Source organism: Microcebus murinus, chromosome 9 (assembly GCF_040939455.1).
Source record: "Microcebus murinus isolate Inina chromosome 9, M.murinus_Inina_mat1.0, whole genome shotgun sequence".
In the NCBI taxonomy this organism is placed as follows: Eukaryota; Metazoa; Chordata; class Mammalia; order Primates; family Cheirogaleidae; genus Microcebus; species Microcebus murinus.
The window spans coordinates 18,253,047-18,276,365 of record NC_134112.1 but is presented as its reverse complement, the minus strand read 5'-3'; the positions used below and the strand labels follow the sequence as shown (position 1 = coordinate 18,276,365).

General features: G+C 35.8%; 1 protein-coding gene across 1 annotated transcript in view; it reads right to left on the bottom strand.

The window, feature by feature from the left end:
* Positions 1-425: 425 nt before the first annotated feature.
* The window catches only part of TBX20 (T-box transcription factor 20), a 52,911-nt gene continuing 30,017 nt past the window's right edge, over positions 426-23,319 (bottom strand). The window contains exons 7-8 of the mRNA XM_012777558.2: positions 2,449-2,561; positions 426-804 (exon numbers count right to left, since the gene is read on the bottom strand). Of these exons, the coding sequence (XP_012633012.1) occupies positions 464-804; positions 2,449-2,561 (454 nt within the window). The 3' untranslated portion in view covers positions 426-463. The remainder of the gene's footprint in view (positions 805-2,448; positions 2,562-23,319) is intronic.

The window sequence follows — 23,319 nt, the reverse complement described above, 5'->3', positions numbered from 1 at the left end:
CTTCCATTTTCTACAGGGAGAAATTGACTTAAGTTAGTCATTATGATCAGTATGCTATATAATATTGCCTCTTTGAAGATTGTTTTAACCTGTGGAAAGCAGAAAGAAACCCTATACACATTGATTTTATACATGACTGCATAGACACAGCATTTTTAACCACCAGGAATAATGCACCTTAGGATTTATTAGCCTCGTATCATTAAACTTGCAGGCTGGCTAAGAACTTTACACTGATTTTCTCCTGAATCCAAGAGCTGTCCCCCAGCTACAGATGAGTCTTGGTCCATGGTGCATTCCCTTAGCAGTATATTTTATTGCGAGTCCAGCTCTCCTCTTTTAACAGGTTCCATGTCTCCTGGAAAGCCCTGCTCCTATACCCCACCTCCCACCCTCCCAACCCTGTCCTGTATTTCCATACCCATTTGCGCATTCTGGATCTGGATTCTCCCATTTTTTGAAGTCATACAAATGGCGTCATCACAGCAGAGGAATGGCGCAGTCCCTGGATGGCAGCGTAGGGCCCCTGCTGAAAGTAGTGATGGTATCGTGGCATGTGGAATGAAGGGAACGTGGGGCCACTCCCTTGCATGGAGCTGGCGATGGCCGATGGGGTCAGAGGCATCCCCAGCCGGCTATACGGTGGCAGGGAACCCTGTATGGGGTGAGGAATGGGTGTTGCTATGGACGCTGTGCTGGTACCAAGAGCAGTCAGGGACTGTGGGTGCTGAAACCCAGGAAAACTGGAAGAAGATGATACCCAGGAGCTGAGAGACAAATTGTCAGATGTTGTAAAGGCTGATCCTGTAAGGAAAAACACTCATTAGACTGGAAATGCTATTTCAAGGTACAGATCAAGAATTAAATTATCTGTAAAGATCAATTTATTTTCAAAAATATTCAACAGATCTGCAGTTTGTAAAGACAAACACACATACAATTTTTCATGGCGCAAATCTACCTTTCCAAGAAGAAATTATTTATGCCCTGCATGGAAGATAGAATTTACTTATGGGAATTTTATGGCCTACATACTCCCACTGAGTGGCCAAAACATTAATACTCTGCCTGTAGGTAATGACCTGATTCCCTTAAAAGGAGCTCCAAATATCTGACATTTGTCCTAACCTCTGCAGCATTTCCACAGGGAAGGCTGGATATATGAGTCTCTGTGAAACTACCGGGCTTCCAAAACCATTGTGAGAACTGACAAGAGTAAGTGTGTCTACATTACAGCATTCAGAGGTTTAGACAAGAGTCGACATTGAGTTTTCTGACTGTATATATTAACCCTTGAACTACACAGGTTTGAACTGCTTGGGTCCACTTATACACAGAGACTTTTCACTAAAAGTTACACCAAGTGTGCCTGCCTCTCCCGCCTCCCCTTCCACCTCCTCCACCTCTTCCATCTCTGCCACCCTTGAGACAGCAAGAACATACTCTCCTCTTCCTCAGCCTTCTCAATGTGAAGATAAGGATGAAGACCTTTATGATGATCCATTTCCACTTAATGAATAGTAAATATATTTTCTCTTCCTTATGATTTTCTTAATAACTTTCTTAATATTTTCTTTACATTTTCTAACATTAAGAATTTCTTAATATTTTTTATCTCTAGCTTATTTTATGTAAGAATACAGTATATAATACAAATAACATACAAAATATGTGTTAATTGACTGTTTATGTTATAGGTAAGGCTCTAATAACGGTAGGCTATTATTAGTTAAGTTTTAGGGGAGTCAAAAGTTATGTTGAGGGGTTATAAAAATATCCTATGTTTTCACTGATTATGTTATTTAATGTTATGGAATATATGAGGGCTCTCCCCATAAGAACATTCCTGTTCCCAGGAGGGGTACCTCAGGCCTCTTTTCTCTAGACATCCTTTGCAGATACAGGCAGCTGGCTCCCTGAATCTTTTGCAACAGGGAAACTTTGTTCAGTTACTACTGTCACCACTGGGGCCACTGCCTCTACATAACGCCCTTCACTTGGACAATCCTCTTTTAAAAGTGTTTTCTATTTTGGTCTGTGATCCTAATAAATTATTCCTGACATAGACAGAACAGATACATCCCCTGATTTTCAGATTATAATACAGGTTCAGACAGACTAAGAGACTGCTCCCAAAGTTCAATAGCTCTTCTTTCATTGTGAATTGCAGAGGAGAAACTCCTGACCCCTGACACAAAGGCTCGATGTCCCTTCACTAAAAAAAACAAACCACAGGAACCTTCAGGCAGCACAGCCACTTACGATTGAAAGGTGAAATAATGAAATGTGTGAGGCTTAGTGTCAGGGACTGTCCCTTCCTAAAGAGGCTCTTGCAATCCTTTCTGGGCAGTATGTACACTGAGGACTAGACAATCTCATCAACTGCCTGCCCCCTTCTCCTTCATGTGCTCTGCCTCAGCAACCCCACAGCCCCAGAAGCCATCTTACCTCGATTTGGGGTTGCCTGACTCTCATCCCCCAAGACATCCTCTTCTCCTCCATAGGTGCGGATGGGTGAGCGGGCATAGGAATGCTTTTGGATCAGGCTCTCCACACTTTCCCTACATCACAGAGTGACAAATCACAAGTTAACTAAAAAGTAAAGGACTCCAGAACAAGAAACTGCCAAGGAGATGTTGCCTCTGCAGGGTGTAGCCTGCGACCTGAGGGACTGGAGAAATGATTCTCAAACTTTTCTACACATTGAGACCATCTGGGAAGCTTTATAAAAACTATATTGAGATACAATTAGCATACAAAAATGGCACATATTTAAATTGTACAATTTGATCAGTTTTGGCATATGTTTACACCAGTGATACCATCACCAGCAAGATAAGGAGAATATGTAACACCTCCGAAAGTTTCCTCAAGCTCACGTGCTCCCTGGTCCCCATCCCAGCAAACCTTTCCAAGGAAACCACTAATGTAACTCCTGTCCTTATTGATTAGTTTGCATTTTCTAAACTTTTATAAAAATGGAATCTTACCTTATATATTATTTTTTATCTGGCTTCTTTCATTCAGCATGTTTTGAGATTCACCATGTTGGAGCATATATATCAAGACTTCTTTCTTGTTCTGAGTAGCATTCTATTGTACGGATATATTATAGTTTATGTATTCACTTGTTGATAGACATGTGTCTTTGTGGAAAGGTTTTTAACAACAAATTCAAAGCCATCATATTATCTATTTCTTCTTGAATGAATTTTGATAATTTGTGTCTTCAAGAAACTTGTTCATTTCATTTAAATTGTTGAAATTATAAGCATAAGTATTCATAACATTTCTTGATCATCTTTCTTTTTAATATCTGTAAAATCTGTAGTGATATTATTTTTTTCATTCTTGATCACAGTAATTTGTTTTCCCTTTTTTCTTGATAAGCTTAGCTAGAGAATTGTCAATTTTATTAATCTTTGTTTTTGGTTCAATTGATTTTTTTCTATTGCTTTTCTGTTTTCCATTCCATTGATTTCTACTCTGATATTTATTATTTTCTTTCTTTTACTTACTCTGGGTCTCACTTGCTCTTCTTTTCCTAATTTCTTGAGAAGGAAGATGAAGTAATTGATTTGAGACCTTTCTTCATTTCTAAAGCAGGGATAAATATCCCCTATGTAATATTTTAGCAGCACCCAACAAGTTTTTATTTGGTGTATTTTCATTCTCATTCATTTAAAAATTATTTCTAATTTCTCTGTTGCTCTATGGGTTGTTAAGGCTTGTTATCTAGTTTTCAAATATTTGGGTATTTTCCAGGTATCTTGCTGTTATTGCTTTCTAATATAATTCCATCGTGATCAGAAAACATAGTTTGTATTATTTGAACGTCTTTAAATTTATCAATAATTGTTTTGTGGTACAGAGTATTGTCTATTGTGATAAATGTTCTGTGTGCACTTGCAAAGAAGGCATATTCAGCTAATGTGGGATAGAGTGTGTTCGAAACATCAATTGGGTCAAGTCGGTTGAGAGTGTTGTTCAGATCTTCTACATTTTTACTCATTTTCTCTCTACTCTAATTATTGAGTGATATTAAAATTCTCAACTATGTGTTTGTCTATTTTTCCTTGTAGTTCTGTCAGACATGAAGCTCTATTATTAGGCACATAAACATGTAAGATTGCATGTTCTCCTAATGAACAGACCTCTTTATTAGCATGAAATTATTTACTTTATTATTTACTTTTAAAAAATAACATCCTTTACTCTGAAAACTATTTAGATATTAATATAGCCACTCCCATTTTTTAAAATTAGTGTTAACATACTATACTTTTTCTCACTGCTTTACTTTTAACTTATATCTTTATATATAAAGTACATTTCTAAAAGGTAGCATATATTCAGGTATTACTTTTTAATCCAAACTGATAATCTCTGCCTTTTAGTTGAGGTATTTAGTATATTTATGCTTAATGTGATTATATGGTTAGGTTGAAGCTCAGTTGTTTGTTTCCTATGTGTCTTACCTGTTCTTTGTTATCCCTTTCTTCTTTTTTGCCTTCTTTAGAGTTAATTTTTTTCTTATGATTCTATTTCATCTCCTTTGTTGGTTGATTAGCTATAAGATTCTTTTGTTATTTTAATGGATGACTTAGCATTTATAGTAAATATCTTTAACTTGTCACAATCTACCTTAAAGTGATATTATACCTTTCTGGTATAAAACCCTCATAATAATATATTTTCATTTCTCCCTTCTAACCTCTGTGCTATTCTTGTCAAACACTGTATTTTTACATAACCCTTACTCTATATTGTTATCTGTTTAAACAGTTAATTATCTTTTAAAAGTATTTAAATAATATGAAAAAATCTGATCTACTTATCCATGTAGTTATCATTCCTGCTGCTCTTCATTCCTTTGTGTAGATCCAGATTGACATTTGGTATAATTTTCCTTTTGTATGAAGGACTTCCTTTAACATATCTGTAGTGCAATTTCCTGGTGGTGGATTCTTCAGCTTTTATATGTCTGAAAAAAAATCTTTATTTTGTTTTTGTTGTTTTGAAAGATATTTTTGCTGAGTAAAGAGTTCTATGTTGAAAGACTTTTTCTTTCAGTGTAGACAGTCCTTGACTTATAATGGTGCGACTTATGATTTTTCAAGTTTATGATGGTGCAAAAGCAGTATACAAGAAGCAGTATATCCCTTGACACGTGATGGAGTTATGTCCAGACTTAGGGGATTTTGACTTATATTTTGAATGTACAATGGGTTTATCTAAACATAACCCCATTATAAATCAAGGAACATCTGTGCTTTAAAGATGTTGCTCCACTGTCTTCTCATTTACTTTGTTTCTGACAAAAAACCTGCTCTCATCCTTATCTTTGTTCCTCTTATGTAATATGTCTATCACTCCTTGGCTGCTTTTAGTATTTTATTTCTATCACTGGCTTTGAGCAATTTGATTATGATGTAACTTGGTGTTATTTTTTCATACTTCTTGAGCTTGGCTTTGTTGGGCCTCTTTGGATTGTGTATACAGTTTTTGTTAAGTTTGGAAAAATCTTAGGTGTTATTTCTTCAAATATATTTCTTCTCCCACCTCCTAACCACCTTCTAGGGTCTCCAATTATAGGTATATTAGGTCAATTGAAGTTTTTCCACAACTCAATGATGCACTTTTTCATTTTTAAAAATTGCTCTTTGCATTTCATTTTGATAGTTTCTATCATTATGTCTTCAAGTTCACTTATCTTTTCATCTGTAGTACCTAATCTGCCATTAGTCCCATCCAGTATATTTTTCATTTTATACAATGTATTTTTCATCTTTAGAATTGTGATTAGGACCTTTTGTACATGTTTTATGTCTCTACTTAATGTTCTGAATATATGGAATAGAGTCATAAGAACTGTTTGTCCTCTCTGTTGATTGTAATATCTATGTCAGTTCTGGGTTATTTTCAGAATATAACTGATCTCATTATCAGTCATATTTTTTCTACATCTTTGCATTCCTGATAATCTTTAATTGGATGCCAGACATGGTGAATTTTATTTTTCACCAGGTGCTAAATATTTTTATATTCTCATATTTATAAGAATATAAATATAAGACATGTCTTGAGCTTTGTTCTGGGATATAGTTAAGTTACTTGGAAATAATTTGATCCTTTTGCATTTTGCTTTCAAGACATGTTAAGAAGGACTAGAACTCTGTTCAACTGAGAGCAGATTTTTCTTCACTACTGAAGCAAAATGCTCTGTAAAATCACAAGGTTTTCCAGTTCAGCTGATTGGAATAGGTATTATCCCTATGTGAACACTAGGTACTGCTTATTTCTTCCCATCTTTTCAGGTGCTACCCGCCCCCCCCATCCTCTGGTAGTTTTCTCACATGCATTTACTTATCAAATCTCAGGTGAACACTCAAAGGGATCCTCTGTAGATCTTCAGAGTTCTTTAGGGATTCTCTGTAGATCTTCAGAGTGCTTTTTCCATGCAGTTCTCACCTCTCTATATGTCTGTCCTGTGATTTCTCACTGTTTTGGTCTCCTCAAACTCTCAGCTCTGACTTCTCAATTCAGGGAGTCTGCTAGGCTCTGCCTATACTCTCCCTTAATGTGCCATGCTCTAAATTCTACCTCAGGCAATTAGCTGGGGCCATCACATCATAGGGCTCACCTCATTTGTTTCCCATCCCTCTGAGATTATTGCCTTTTGTTGCCTGATGTCCAGTGTCAGAAAAAAACATTGTTTTGTATATTTTGTATTTTTTATAGTTGTTCAGGGAAGAGGGTATATCTGACCCTTGTAGCTTTACTTTTACTCAAAGTAATCTCCTGTCATGGGATCGTCTAAGAATTCCAAAGCCTGGCCTATTCTCCTATACCAGTTAAATCACAATCTCTGGGAGTCAGACACAGGCTGTAGTAATTGTTAAAGCCTCCAGGTGATTACAATGTGCAGGCAAGTTTAAATGGAGGATAGGTGTGTGATGGATACTTTTCACCATATACTCCTTTATACCTTTTGAATTTTAGATGTATGTTAATTCAAAATTAGTTACAAATTATAAAATATTATGAGACTATGATAACCTACCAATGAGCAAAAAGAAAAGAACTGCTGGGCTAACACTGGTACTGTGGGAATGCATTATGATGAATTGATAAAATTTATAATTATGCTGATTTTTTATATCAAGTAATTTATGCAGTGCAATATATTGGAAATAAGAGCTTTACAGTCATTCATTGAATGGATGAATGAATAGATGAGTAGGTGGTCTCTTCCTACAAATGTTCCACATCCTTTGTTATTAGTACTTTCTTAATCTCTCTTTACCTGTAAATTGGGGAGTATAACATATGCCTCACAGTGCCATTCATTCATTGAAAAAAGTATCAAGTTACTACTATGAAAAAGGAATGGTGGAAATAGCAGTAGACAAAAAGAAATCCCTGCCTAATGAGGGAGGAGGGTAGAGGGACAATGGAAGGAGAAAGGAAGGAAATAAGAAAAACATGTACTATATTAGATGATGATGATGATGATGATGATGATGATGATGATGATGATGATGATGATGATGATAGTGCTATGGGAAAGTAAAAATAAAGCAGAGAATAGTGATGATAAATAAATGTTACTATGAGGATTAAATGAGAGAATGCATTTTAATTACCTAAAATAGTATCTGATACATAGAAGATACTCAGTAAATATTAGTAGCCTTTGAAAGTGTATCTAAAGGAGGTAAAAATATTTTATCTTCTTAGATTATATTTTTTGCCATTTATTCTGTCTGAATAATCCTAAATTAGAATAATGTGGTCCAAACAAGAGAATTTTTCTCAGTGCTTGAATGCTAAAGTCAGTAAAGTAACTGACTAGGATGTTACTTGCAGTTCTATTATAAAATTATATCTATCATAAAAGAGAAAACATTAAGCTTTAGTGGGTCTGTTATCCTACGTGATTTAAAAATCTAACTATTTAAAAAATCCCTTGAGTAGACTTGTTAAATTCCCTGAGTTAGACTCGTCGAAATGAAAACATTTCATCATTCATTGATAGGTACTAGTGAATATATTAAAAGCAAAAGTAAACAGAAAGGATAATTGGACATGACATGGACCCTAATTAACTTGCCAACTGTCTGAATAAGTGATTTCAGAAGTGAGGTAATTCTTGGTTAATGAAATGCTTTTATTATCAGATATTATCTTAGGTAGCTAAAGTGGATATAAAGCAGATATTATCTTAGGTAGCTAAAGTGGAATGTAGGTAGTAAACTTTGATGATAAATTGCAAATTATGCATCTGACAAAGGGTTAATATTGAGACTATATAAAGATCTCAAACAACTCAATAGCAAAAAGCCACAAATAATATGATTTGAAAATGGGCAAAAGACCCAAGTAGGTATTTCTTAAAAGAAGGTATACACATGGCCAACAGGTATATAAAAATAATACACTAATTATTAGGGAAATCAAAATCAAAATCACAATGAGATATTACCTCACCCCAATCAGAATGGCTATTATCAAAAAGAAAAATATGACAAATGCTTGTGTGGATGTGGAGAAATGGGAACTCTATACACTTAGTGGGAATGAAAACTAGTACAGATGTTATGGAAAGAAGTATGGAGGTTCCTCAAAAAATTTAAAACTATCATATGATTCAGAAATCCCACTATTGTGTACTTATGCAAAGAAAATGAAATCAGTATATGGAAGAGATGTCTTCACTCCCATGTTTACTGCAGCACTATTCACAATAGCCAAGGTATGTAATCATCCTAAGTGTCCATCAATAAATAAATGGATAAAGAAAATGTGATATATATACAGAACAGAATAATATTTAGCCATAAAAAAGAATGAAACCCTGTCACTTACAGCAACATAGAGGACGTTACGTTAAGTGAATTAAGCCAGGCACGGAAAGACAAACACCACATGATCTCACTCATTTGTGGAATCTACAAAAGTTGGTCTCATAGAAGTATGAAATAGAATAGTGGTTACTAGAGGCTCGAGAGAATAGGCAGAGATTGGTTAAGAAATACAAAATTATGGTTCGATAAGAGGAATAAGTTCTGGTGTTCTGTTGCACACTTGGGTGACTATAATTAACAATATTGTGTTATATATTTCAAAATATCTTGAAGAAAGAATTTTTAATGTTCTTATCAACAAGAAAATGATAAGTATTTAAGGTGATAGACATGCTAAATGCGGATTTGATCACTATGCAATGTATACATGTATCAAAACATCACACTGTAGCCCATAAATATGTACATTATTATGTGTCAGGTAAAAATAAAACTTTTAAAAAATTTTGCCAACTTCTCATACATTTTAATCTTTATATGTACTTACATTCTGGTAATGTTGAACCCCAGCAGCCTTAACAGCTGATGTTACTTACTTACAATATCAGAGAGTGACTGTCTTTGGGGGACATTAAGAAGAAAGGCAAATGATTTGAGCAACCCCTAATAAAATGACAACTCTAACATACATTCAAGTTGATGTCTTTTAAGTCTGAGTCATGTGTCATACCTTTCAGTATTTAAAGCAGACTTAGAAAAGAATTAGGTGGTAATTTTCACACGAGAAGGAATTTGCTTCAAGATCCTAGGAAATACTTTTCTTTTTGTATAAAGGAATGACCATCAATGGACCCAAATTATGGATGGTGTATTCCTAACGTATATTCCTCTGTCCATGATATGTATGTAACTGCTGAATTCAAACATTTAAATTCAAAAGAAGAATGTAGCATTTACCTCTCTAAAAGTGCCCTTATGCAAGATCATTTAAACTTCTTTCACATACACAAGAAAACTCATTTCCCAAATTATACAATGAATCACTGCCTCATGAAACATTTTGCTTTTCTATAAGAAGTACATTATATTCATTTTGTCCTTGCTAGATCACTGGTATCATTACTTATGATCGGCTCTAGGAGAGGGGGAAAGGGATTTTTATCAAAGTGATTTACTTGTGTCAGGCCGGGAAGTGAACTGAAAGCAATGGCAGTTCTTAAATAAAGGATAGCATAATCAAATTATTGCCTTTTAAGTGATTGAAAACAGTGGTGCATATCAGGGCCATCTCTTCAAAGATGTTACCAAGAGTAGTCAGCCCATGTTGTTTATTTTATGTTTAATCCCTGTTTCCAGCAGAACAAAAAGTGCAAAGAATTTGTTTAACCTGGAAGCCTGTTGTGAGGATTTCTAAAATGCTGTATTCTGAAAATTGAGGGATGACCCACCAAGAGGGTTAAGTGATTTAAGTATTACAAGCTATGGCAGTATCTTGTAATGCTTGGTCTGTCATATCCCAATGCAAAAGACTTAAGTTTTAATAGACTTACCTTTGGATTTCATAGGTAAACGAAATGGGTACCATACAGAAGGCTGGCCTTTCTAACGTCTAAATGCTCATTTTCTAGGCAAAAAGAGTGTATCATCACCCTAAGAGATCTTTACAAGATCTCTTCTGACTACTTTGCAACCACCAATTTCAGGAATAAACACACGTCAGACACACAGTCATAGCCATAAAATGGGCAAAATAGAGGGTAACTACTATGATTATGTTGCTCCTGCCCAAATGTTCAGCACCATTTGAAGTCATCTGGAGTATTTATCAGATTCTAGACAAACAGAACCAGCATACCCTACCAGTATTGGAACTGGTTGCCCTTATTCTATCTTTGAAACTCAAGTACAAATTTCTCAAAGCTCAAACATCAAAACCTTCCTTTCCCTTCACATTCCTTTGCACCACCACTGTCCCTACTATACTACTCCTCCTTTACTGCACTTACTAGACTGATGACAAGTATGTGTTTGCATGACTGTCTTCTCTCCTAGACTGTTGGTTGGCCCCTGACCAGGGAAAGAACCATGCTTGCTTTATCTAGGCAGGGGTTGTCAGACTTTAGTATGCATCAGAATCACCTAGAAGGCTCATCAAAACACAGGTTGTTGGCAAGGCGTGGTAGCTCGTGCCTATAATCCTAGCACTCTGGGAGGCGGAGGCAGAGGATCATTTGAGCTCAGGAGTTCGAGACCAGCCTCAGCAAGAGCGAGACCCATCTCTACTCAAAAAATAGAAAAAAATTAGTTGGACAACTGATATATATATATAAATTAACCAGGCATGGTGGTGCATGCCTGTAGTCTCAGCTACTTGGGAGGCTGCGGCAGGAGGATCACTTGAGCCCAGGAGTTTGAGGTTGCTGTGAGCTAGGCTGACGCCACAGCACTCTAGCCTGGGCAACAGAGTGAGACTATGTCTCAAAACAAAACAAAACAGAAAATAAAACACAGAATGTCAAGCCCCATCCTAGAGTTTCTAAATCAGGTATGTCTGGGGTGTGGCCTGAAAATGTGATGTTCAATTTGTTTCCAGCTGATGCTGATGCTGCTGGCCTGTAGGCCACACTCAGGGAACCACTGCTCTAGTACAGTTAGAAGCAAGTTTGCTGGAGCTCTGTCACCTGCCATCTGTGTGCTCGCAGGCAAATTACTTCACTTTTTCATGCCTCCCTTTTCTCATCTGTAAAATAAGCATACTAATATGATTGAGTTCATAAGGTTATTATTAAGTGAATTAATACACTAGAGATCTTAACTGGTACCTGGCACATAAGTGCTTAATAAATGCTTATAAATAACAAAATCAAATTATCTTTATTGTTATTATTGAGTATTAAGATCATGTGTTCCAAAAACTGGTTACATAATCATAATAATTTTAGATAAAATTGAGACTTCTGTTTGCTACCACTTGCCATGCTTCCTTTAAACCTCCCTACCTTATACACGTCAGAGAGAAAATTAAATAAAAATTGAATGTTATTTCAACTTACATTCTCATTTTTCTCTCCTAAATATAGACCTGGCAAAACTGTGTTCAAGGAGAAAATGTCAAATCCATTAAAATCAAATCTAATTTATAGGAAACAAAATATTTAGAGTTGTTCTTGCTCAACAATTTGTTCATGTTTACATCATGTCTTACTGGTTCTTTGTAAATAACTCCTTGTCACAATATTTTTCTAAAGATTTATGCAGATATATTATAAATTACTGGAAGACAATATATCAATATTTGTAGCTTACACAAAATACTTAATAAATGAAAGCTTTAGATAACAAAATTTGAGAGGTATTATAAATCATTAATTTTAATTAGAGAGCTGAAATATGCAATCCATTTTGGAAAAACAAAATAACTCTAAATTAATCTTTTAAAAAGCTTTTAGACTTTAGTTTATTTATTTGACTTAATCCTATCGATTTTTCTTTTCAGTAGTAATATACATTTCTGGTTTTATATTATCATTAGCAACTTAAATAAGTAAATTATATCACAAAAAACACAAAAACTATTATGCATAGTTTCCTAAGTTTTGTATGACAACTAAAAGAAAGGTCTCAGGCAAAGAACAAATTACTCAGCCTAAAAATAAACTTCAGTAAATTGTGAGGTAGAGAACAAATATTCTCCATATACAGATAAAAAGAAAAAGAAAAAAGTAAGATGATTTACAGCTATAAGTCAATTGTGAATAACTCTACTACTGTATCAGACTAACTGTTTTGTTTGGCACTTCCAGTTTGTACAGTTTTGAAAAATAAATGCTTCTTCTTAGAAGCTGTGGATAAGTTAGTAACATTTTAAATGCAGAAATGTATCTTGTTAGTTAAAAGAATTTTGTAGTGACTTCTATAATTTGAAAAAAATTCATTCTGTGAAAGGTCATTCTTTTTTGTTGTCAACAGATTAATTTCATTAAATTACCAGATTTTATTAAAAACCAGATTTTAATCTAGTTACTAAATAAAATTGCTTTCATTTTAGCATGCAGACTTTTATACTAAGTATCTTCACTGGAGATTGAAAAGCAAATCGATTCTTTCCCAAGAATCTATGCAATCAGATTCCTTATCTATATCTGGGCTTTGATTTCTTCCATGAAGTGAGGGTGTGGTGGGGAACTGGTGGGATGGATCAGATGATTCTGAAGATTTACTATGGCTGTAATGATTTATGAATCTATAAAAATATAAACAAAAGTAAAAATTTTAAAATAGCTGTTTTGAAAAAGGCCAGGATTAGTAGTAAAGAACCATGGTTTCTAACCCCAAATCTTCTACCATTTGTGTGGCCCTGGACAAGTCACTTGAGCTCCCTGGGCCCTAGTTACCCCTCTGGTATAATGACAGGGATAAAACTAGATAACTCCTAAATTTCATTCTAACTTCAAAATAAATACTTCCTGGAAACTAATTAAATTTCTTTTGGAAGAAAAGTTTAAAATCAAAATGCCAGGGTGCACTTTAGTACATACAATATAATTTAAAAATATTTCCTTACTTTTTAATTTATATTTGAGTAAGAATAAATTACATGCCAATAACTTAAAATAAAGTTATTTCCATTGTTACATGATTGGAATAGTATAGTATGTTGCTCAATAATCCCAGAAAAAAATCCAACTTTAAACTCTTTGATTTTTTTCTCTTTGTTCTGATATCTACTCTAGTCAGAATACTTGTGTTCCTGCCAAAATTCTTATGTTGAAACCTAATCCCCAATGTGATGATAATAAGAGGGGGGGTCTTTGGTAGAGGACCAGGTCATGAGGTGGAGCCCTCATGAATGAGATTAGTGCCCTTATAAAAGAGGCCTGAGGAAGCCTGTTTGCCCATCACACCGATAAGTCACCATTTATGAACCAGAGGGCAAGCCCTCCCCAGACACCCAATCCACCAGCACCTTGATCTTGAACTCTGGAACTGTGAGAAGTAAATGTGCAGCAGCCCAGATGGACTAAGACACATTTAAGCACCACTGTAGTCCTGGGTCCTGTCCCTCCAAGCAGAGGTGATACAGATGTCCCCTGTCCTCTCATATGACAGAAACCCTAGTCTGCTCTGTGGCTCCTGTTACAGAAGGTGCATTTCAAGGGAACACTGTAAGTCAGTGGTGGAAAGGGGAAGATCCAAGGGACTGTTATTAACTTTTGCCATTTTCTATTTTTAGTATTTTTACTTTCAAGTAGCTTGACTTTCATGTAGTGGTTGCCTTTAACATCCAGAATGGTTGGTTTTATTTTTGGGAGTTTTTTTTTTTTAGCAGACCTCACTGAAATTACATTTCATTTTACTTTGTTGTAGACACTCTATCATCTACTTTGTACAAGTCTTCATAATACTCAAATATAGTTGCATTTATGAAAGATTAAGATAGACTTAGCAAACTAAGTTACAAGCCATAGCCATTTTGCTTTTCACTAGGTTTAAGATTAATCTATTTATTTTCTCAACCAGCAATTCTTTTCCCAAAAAGTATATGTAATATAAATAATCTTCTCCTTTGCCCAACTCTAATCCACTGATCTCCTTCTTAAGATACAATGTAAGAGTCATATGAGAACTTATATAGTTAGTTGGTCACTTGCAGAACTACTATAGGTTGGACTTATTGGTTCACAACGTACATAACTTCTTCAGGAGCCCCAAGTGGCAGTTTTCTTTTCTCCAAAGCTGGCCAGAGTGCTTGGAATAAAACCCAGATAAGAGCAATGCTCCCAAACAGGGGAAGGTAAAGACAAAGAAAAGAGGTGAACTAAGCACATGAAACTACACTTCAGAATGTCTCACTCTGAACCCAACAGTAAGGAAAAAAATGAATAAAATGTCCATAATTCCAAGGTAGAGGAAGATTTTAAAAGAAATGCCTATATTATGAGCCAGCTGGAGAAAGTGCTAAGCATGGCAGTCTCCTGCTGAGTCCTCCAAAATGGTACAAGTGCCAGCAGTCTAGATGAGACCTATAGTGTAGAGAAGGGAAATCTACACAATCCTCACATTGCATTTCCCTCATGAATTTCCTCCTCTCCACCTCTAAAATTATCAGCACAGCTTTCGATGATATAAAGAGGATTTCCTTGGGAAGCTCACTAGAATTTATTGTAGGGAGTGTCATGGACTTTGAATAAGCCATGTTCTGTAGTTTTGTCTTAAAATTATATGAATCATTTATTAAATAATTATATAAGAAAAGTATATATTATTTAAGTTCCAAAAAATAGAAAATAAAACAAATGAACCTAAATGTGTGTCCCTGGGTTAGTGGTATACCAACACAGAAGAATGATTCCAAGTGACTTTAAAACACTCCAGTAGTAAAAATAAGAAAAAAAGCCTAAAAGAAACTTAAAAACTCACTCTAGTAGAATCTCTAGTAGAATATAGACTAAGGACAAAAAGAACCACAAGAAAATTTTTAAACTATTATTAGCCACCACAGTATTGGAGATATATTGATACATGTACTCTGAGATTGTGATGCATCTTTCTCCTGTGGGATAAAGCAAATGAATAATGATGGGATATTCTATCATTCCTGGTGTTACTGAGAACCAGATATTCAGTGTAAGAGAAGAGATATGGGTATAAGCTCAAAGAGGTTAAGTAAAAACCCTATAGTCTTGAATTTAAATGGAAATTATTAGTTTGAACTCATGTTCATGTTGGATTTTTTTTTTTTTTTTTTTTTTGAGACAGAGTCTCACTTTGTTGCCCAGCCAAGAGTGAGTGCGGTGGCGTCAGCCTAGCTCACAGCAACCTCAAACTCCTGGGCTCAAGCAATCCTCCTGCCTCAGCCTCCCAAGTGGCTGGGACTACAAGCACGCACCACCATGCCTGGCTAATTTTATATATATATATTAGTTGGCCAATTAATTTCTTTCTATTTTTATAGTAGAGACAGGGTCTTGCTCAGGCTGGTTTTTTTTGTTTTTTTTTTTTTTTTTTGCGACAGAGTCTCACTTTGTTGTCCAGGCTAGAGTGAGTGCCGTGGCGTCAGCCTAGCTCACAGCAACCTCAAACTCCTGGGCTTGAGTGATCCTTCTGCCTCAGCCTCCCGAGTAGCTGGGACTACAGGCATGCGCCACCATGCCCCGTTAATTTTTTTTTATATATATATCAGTTGGCCAATTAATTTCTTTCTATTTATAGTAGAGACGGAGTCTCGCTCTTGCTCAGGCTGGTTTTGAACTCCTGACCTTGAGCAATCCGCCCGCCTCGGCCTCCCAAGAGCTAGGATTACAGGCGTGCTCAGGCTGGTTTTGAACTCCTGACCTTGAGCAATCCGCCCGCCTCGGCCTCCCAGAGTGCTAGGATTACAGGCGTGAGCCACCACGCCCGGCCCATGTTGGATTTTATCTTTAAGACACACACATACATACACACACGACCTCAAGCTGAGTGGTAATAGTCTCTGGAGAAGAGAGATGGTGAGAGGGTACAAGCTCACTTTATTTACTTAAAGTTTTAGCACTTTACGCTTATATATTTTAAATGTCATATTATTTTGCAATTTTAAAATGCAAATCTGGCAAATATTAGAAATAGTATTTTTCTAATTCTTTAGCAATAAGCTGAATGATATTTTAGGAGTCTTTTTAACACCTACTGTTCCAAACCCTTGTCTACTGTTCTCTAAAGGCCCTGAAAGTTTGTAGTACTCTGAAAGAGAAAAATAAATGACAACTTATGTTTCAATAATTCATAATAATTGAGATACAAGATGAGAAGATAGACAAAAATAACACAGATAATTAAAATCTGTAGGGAATTTTTAAAAGTATGCATCTCTAAGCTGTTACTTTGTCATCTTACTCTGTCATCTTTCTTCTGATTCGAACCACAAGCACTAAAATGACCCCAATGGCATATCTCAACTACCACCGTGAAGACAGGAAGAACAAGGTATTTGCAGAGATCAGATCTCACCAGCTTTGTAAACTAGCATCACCACGTGGGCCCCATAATGAAGTTAGGAGTTTCTTCATTTTAACCCAGAAAGAGAAAAAAATCATCCTACGGTGGTAAAAATTCTTGTTAAGAGCTTTCCTTGCCGATGACGTTTCCATGGTCTCTCAAAGCTTTAAGCCAGGATTCAGCAAAGTTTTTCTGTAAAGGGCCAGGTAGTAAGTATGTCAAGTTTTACAGGCCACATGGCCTCTGTCCCATATACTCAACTCTGTCATTGCGGCACAAAAGCAGCCACATGACTGTGTTCTAATAAAATTTTATGATAGATAATAACATTTATTTTTGCATTATTTTCACATGTCAGGAAATACTCCTTTAAAATTTTTTTAACCATTTAAAATGTAAAAACCATTCTTAGCTTGTGGGTTATACCAAACAGGTGCCAGGCCGCAGTTTGCCAACCACTGCTCTAGGCTGTTTACCCAATCAGACATGGGCCCTACGGGACCTGCACTACTCCTAAGGAAAAGTGCTTCAAAAATTCTACAAATCAGCATAGAACTGTGTTGGAGCCAAACACTACTTTCTTTCTGGCGCCATAAATCATTATGAAAGATCCAGAAATTATCCATAAACTGTGAACCTTTTTAGCAAATCTGCCAAAATGTTTGCTTCTTCACTATCCTGATGTAGATAAAACTTCTATCAATTCCCAGACTATTAGATTTGCAACTTACTTTCCTAAAGTCTCCTTTCTCATCCAAACCAATAGAGTATCTTTGAGCTCTGGGCAAAAAGGCCCAAATCCGACTGGGCTTGTGTCCAAATTTCATGTGTTTGAAAGTTTTATTCGATGCAAATGGTTTTAAAACCACTTTTATTGAGACTCTCAGTATGAATTTTGAACCAGTAGGGTGATGATACAAGCCTATGTATTTAATTTCCTGTCCTACTGATGTGACCAAGAAAACAAGAGAAACTCAGGAAACAAGGGAGTGTGCCAACTACATACTTACGTATTTCAGCCACAAACAGGAAGGGAATGAGGGCAGCATGCCATCCATCCGTGTATAAGGAGGAAAGCTACCCGGGGAGGAAATAAACAAGAGCTTCACAAAAACCCCAACTTGGAGCAACAGGGGTTAAAGATGAAGGTAGATCTTTGAGAGATTGATAAGAACCAGAGTCCCACACTGTTGGATTCTAGGAGGAAGTCTAGGAGTCTGATGAGAACCAGAGTCCCACACTGTTGGAGTCTAAGAAGTGTGCTAGCACATAGTGTATCTGGTACACTGCAGGTGTGGCCGGTGACCAGGACCAGGAGCAGCTCTGGAGGAGGGCATGAGGTTGCTTTGCTGGGCATGGAAAAAACAACATTGCCCTAGCTGGTTTCTAGCTGCAGAGGCAGACAGAGAGGGTAGCTACATCAATGCAAACTCAAAACTCTCTTTTGAGAGGCTACTTCTACCCACCTACAATGACTCCTTAGCTCAAACAAAATTATTTTATTTCCACACTGGTAAAATTACAATACATTTATTACCCCTTCATCAGTCTGTACCTGGAAGAGCTGACAAAGAGCCACACCCTTTTATTTGGAATTACTCTCAGCTCCTAATATTAAACAGACATTGCATTCTAAAGATGAGCTAGAGACAAAAAATTGGACAGTACAAAACATTCAGCAGTTCAAAAGAATAAAAATAATTTAACAGTGCAAAACAAATGATTTCTTTTGAAATGAACTTGTTGCAAAAGAAACAGGAATACATATTTTAAAATCTTGGATTTGTGTTTTCAAATTTTTAGTAAGATTTAAGAATACATTATATTGGCCGGGCGCTGTGGCTCACGCCTATAATCCTAGCTCTTGGGAGGCCGAGGCAGGCGGATTGCTCAAGGTCAGGAGTTCAAAACCAGCCTGAGCAAGAGCGAGACCCCGTCTCTACTATAAATAGAAAGAAATTAATTGGCCAACTAATATATATAGAAAAAATTAGCCGAGCATGGTGGCGCATGCCTGTAGTCCCAGCTACTCAGGAGCCTGAGGCAACAGGATCGCTTGAGCCCAGGAGTTTGAGGTTGCTGTGAGCTAGGCTGACGCCATGGCACTCACTCTAGCCTGGGCAACAAAGTGAGACTCTGTCTCAAAAAAAAAAAAAAAAAAGAATACATTATATTAATAAAACAAGGACTAGTAGCCATGAAAAAGAAACAATCCTAATATGTAAAATGACATTTGGAAATGATAAAATAATTACCACATTTTAAAGGAACTCCGTAAAGATGCTACAGAAAACAGAATCAACAAACTGGAAGACTGATATAATAAATTATCTCAAAATTTAGAGTAAAAAGAGATAAGAAAAATAGGGAGTAGATCCAGGAGATGCAGCATATGTATAATAAGGGTTTTAGAAGGTCTGGAAAGAGTAGGCCAATTGAAAGCAAGATACCGGAGGAAGAGGAGGAGGTGGGTGAGGAGGAAGAGAAGGAGAAGAAAATTTTCCTCAGCTCGATTAAGACTTGAGTTTTCAATTTAAAAGGCTCAATTATACTTAAATATTAATTTAAAAATCTACAACTGGAAATATACTGGCACAGTTTCTCAATTTCAAAGGTAAAGAAAACTTTCTTTAGGAAACAAGAAAGTTTCTGATAAAGAAAAGACAATGAGTTTGACATTAGCTTTTATTCCACAATACTTGAAAACTAGATGACAATATTTAAAATGAAGACTGAAAGAGTTCTCATGAAAAAGACTGTGACCCTAGCCAGGTTCTTACGTAATGACAACAGAGCCTATCAGATATGCAAGAACTCATGAAGATGATGCACTTATTCTTCCTCAACTAATTGCTCAATGTTTACCAACCACTGAAAATAAAGTCAGAGGACAACCCCAATAACTGAAGAGAGTATAGAAGAAATGAGCAGCAAACAATGAAATGAGTATAACTGAAGGTAAAATTAAAATGATTAAGGCTAATGTACTGTGATCCTTATGTTAACATTCAGAAAATAATTTTAGAATTATTAGGTGATTAAAAAAGATATATGGATAAAAATCTATATTTTAAGTCTCAGAGTATTTAAACAAAAAATTATTGATTCAGGGAGGGGCAGTATAAGGAAGAATCTATATTTCCTATTTGATAGTATAAGAAAATATATACTTTCATTCTTGGCAAAAATAGATGTCAATTTTATAATTATGTTCTTTTAGAACTTAAAGCAATAATTATTAAACATGAATTATTGAACATGGAAGAAAAGACTTTGGTTTCAGACAAACTAAACCCTGTTTGAAGCTCAGCTGTCACAAAGCATGTGAATTTGCATAAATTATTAATCTCTCTAAGCTTTAGTTATCTCATCTATAAAACAGAAATAATAGTTTCTTTGTTATGTGATTGTTTTGAAGAATAACTAAAATAAAATGTGTATACAGCCCACTGTCTGACACACAATAAATGTGGAGTGTTAGCCATTGTTATTAATAATAAAAGGAAAAAAAGCTGATAAATATAACAAAAGACAAAAGGAGAAATTAAAAGGTAAAGCAAATAGCTGTATTAAAGCAGAAACAGTTCAAAGAAACATCACTAAACATAGCAGTCATCACAATACTTGAAGATGGCTTAAATTTTTCTATTGAAAATCAAAGACACTCAAACAAGACTTTAAAATACGCAGCTACTTTATGTGCTGTTTCTAAAAAAGATGCATCATTCACTCAACAAATATTTGATGGCTTACTATGTACCAGACACTATTCTAGGTTCCAGTGATATTGTAGGAAACAAAACACAAAGGTGTGAACCATTCAGATATTGGGGGTTGAACAGCACATAAAAACAGAGGGTAGTAAGGATGAAGACCCTCAGGCTGGGATGGGCCTGGCTGTGCTCAAAAAACAGTGTGGCTGATGCCCCCCAGCAGCAGAGAGAAGGGTAGGTGAGGTCAGGGAGATAATCAGAAGTGGGGTAGGGCCTTTGAGGCCTTGTCTGGACTTTGGATTTTACCGAAAAGGTAATTTGGATTTTACTCTAAAAGAGAAGGTAATTGGAGAGCTCTGAGTTATAAGTGATATGATTGAACTTCCTTTCTTTGACAAGATCATTTCGATTGCTGTACTGAAAGAAAACAGACTGAAAGTCAGAGTCTGAGATCACTTAGAAAATTAATGTACTGATCTAGGAAAGTGATAACAGTGGGCTAGATCCGGGTGGTAGCAGTGAAGATGGACTCCTCCAGACTGGAAGGTTTAGTTGACAAGATTCATTAACTGTTCAGATGTGGAAAGTGTGAGAGAGAAAAAGAAGAGTCAAGGATAACTCCAGGTTTTTTGGCCAGAGCAATGTGAAGGATATGGTCATCTGCAGCTGCGGTGGGAACTGTAAGGGCAGAGCAGGTGTGCAGGACTGTGGAGAGGCACTCAGGTTTAGGTGGGTGAGATCAGAGGTGCTCTTAGGGGAAGAGAGGAAAGCAAAAGTAATTCAGATATTTGAATCTGGAGAGGCCAGAACCCAGTGTGCAAATTCTATAGTTATCAGCATACAATGGAACTTCAGGGCAGATCACCCAAGGAGTAGATGTGGACTGAGAAGGGGAGAAGTACAAGGACTAAGGACTGGAACACACCGCCACTTATAGATGGATGGGATGAGGAGGAACCAACAAGGGAGACAGAAAAAGAATGGCTAATGAAGTAGAATAAAAACTGGAAGACAGAGCAGGCTGAGAAGACTAAGGGAGGAAAGAGGGAGGGAATGACCCTGTCAAACACCACTGATAGGCCAGGGAAGATGATAAATAAGAATTGACCACAGGGTTTAGTAATGGGGAGGTCACTGGTGACTTTGACTAGGGCGGGCTGGGGGAAGAGGGTTGAATGTCTAAGAGGTATAGTAGAAGAGAGAGAAAGAAAAGCAAGAAATTGCAGAAGAGAACACATATAACTCTTTCTAAGGGGCTTTACTCTAAGAAGGAGCAGAGATCTGGGAAAGTGAGTTCCTCAAGGGACAGATGGGATTAGGAGAGGATTGTTTGTTTCTTAATGAAAAGGTCAGGATATTAGTATGTTGGTGTAAGAAAGAGATAGAGGAATATATTTCTATAGCACCATAGATTTTTAAAAATCAAAGAGTAAACAAAATAAAGCAAAAATTTTAAAGGGTAGCAATGTAAGATTAGACAAATAATTCAAGACAAAAAGCATTAAATGAGACAGAAGTTAATATATATTTGACTGATAAACAACAGAACAGACTAAGGAAGTTGTTAAAGAAGCAGTCCTCAGAACCATACTACACTCAGATGAATTTATGGGCAAGACTGATAAAATCTTCAGGTAAATAATCACTTCTTTACTATTTAAACTGATCTGGATAATGAAAAAAACTATCTCAGTTCATTTGAACAAACTAGCAGAACCTCATACTAAAAACTGACAGAGAAGGAAAGAAGAAACAAAATCAAATCACTTTTGCAAAGATTGAAACAAAAAGTCTTAAATAAAATATATAAATAAATTAAATCCCAGCAAAATATTACAAAAAACAGATAAAATACAGGCAGGATTTATTTCAGGAATACAAGGATGGTTCAATCTAGACAAGATGACTATAATTAATCATATTGTTATTAAAAGTAGAAAAATAATTAAAATAATCTCAATAGATGTTAAAAGATCATTTAACATAAATTCCATTAATATTAGCACATCAAAAATTATTAATTTAGGCATAGAAAAATATTGCCTTAATAAAGAATATCATCTGAAACCAAAAGCCAACAAAACTATACATAATGAATCAAGAACAAGAGAAAAATGCCAATTTTTATTACTTTTCAATGGTATCCTGGTATACCATTGAAACAAGAAAAAGATATTTTTTAAAGTATAGCTATTAGAAAGGAAGAGATATAAATCACAATTTTTACAAATAAAATAGCAATTTAACTATAAGAGATTAAAATGAAAATTTATTAAAACTGATTTTTTTAAGTTCAGTAAAAGGGCAGAATGCCAAAGATATATAGAAGTCAACAGCTCTTTGCATACTAAAGTAGGCAGATTTCTAATTTAAAATTCTGTTTACAAAAGCAATACCCCCAAAAGCCCTCTAGTACAGTGTTTTCCAATAAAAATGTAATGTGAGCCACATATGTAATTTTCGATAGCCTACTTGCCACGTAAAAATACTTTATGTAACCTAATAACCAAAAATATTATTTCAATTATCTAATCAATATATTAAAACTATTTTTTATACTTAGTCTTCCAAATCTAAGGCAGTTTGTTAGCCAGTTAGTGTGTTTGTTTTTACACTTACAGTGTATTTCAATATGGAATAGCCACAATTCACAACCTCACTAGTGCCTGTGGCCAGTAGCTATTGTACTGCTATTGTACACTGCAGCTCTCGAAGACCTAGGTACGTGCTTGAAAAGACATGTGCAGGACTTACTAACTTGAAAATGCCAAAACTGGCCGGGCGAGGTGGCTCACGCCTGTAATCCTAGCACTCTGGGAGGC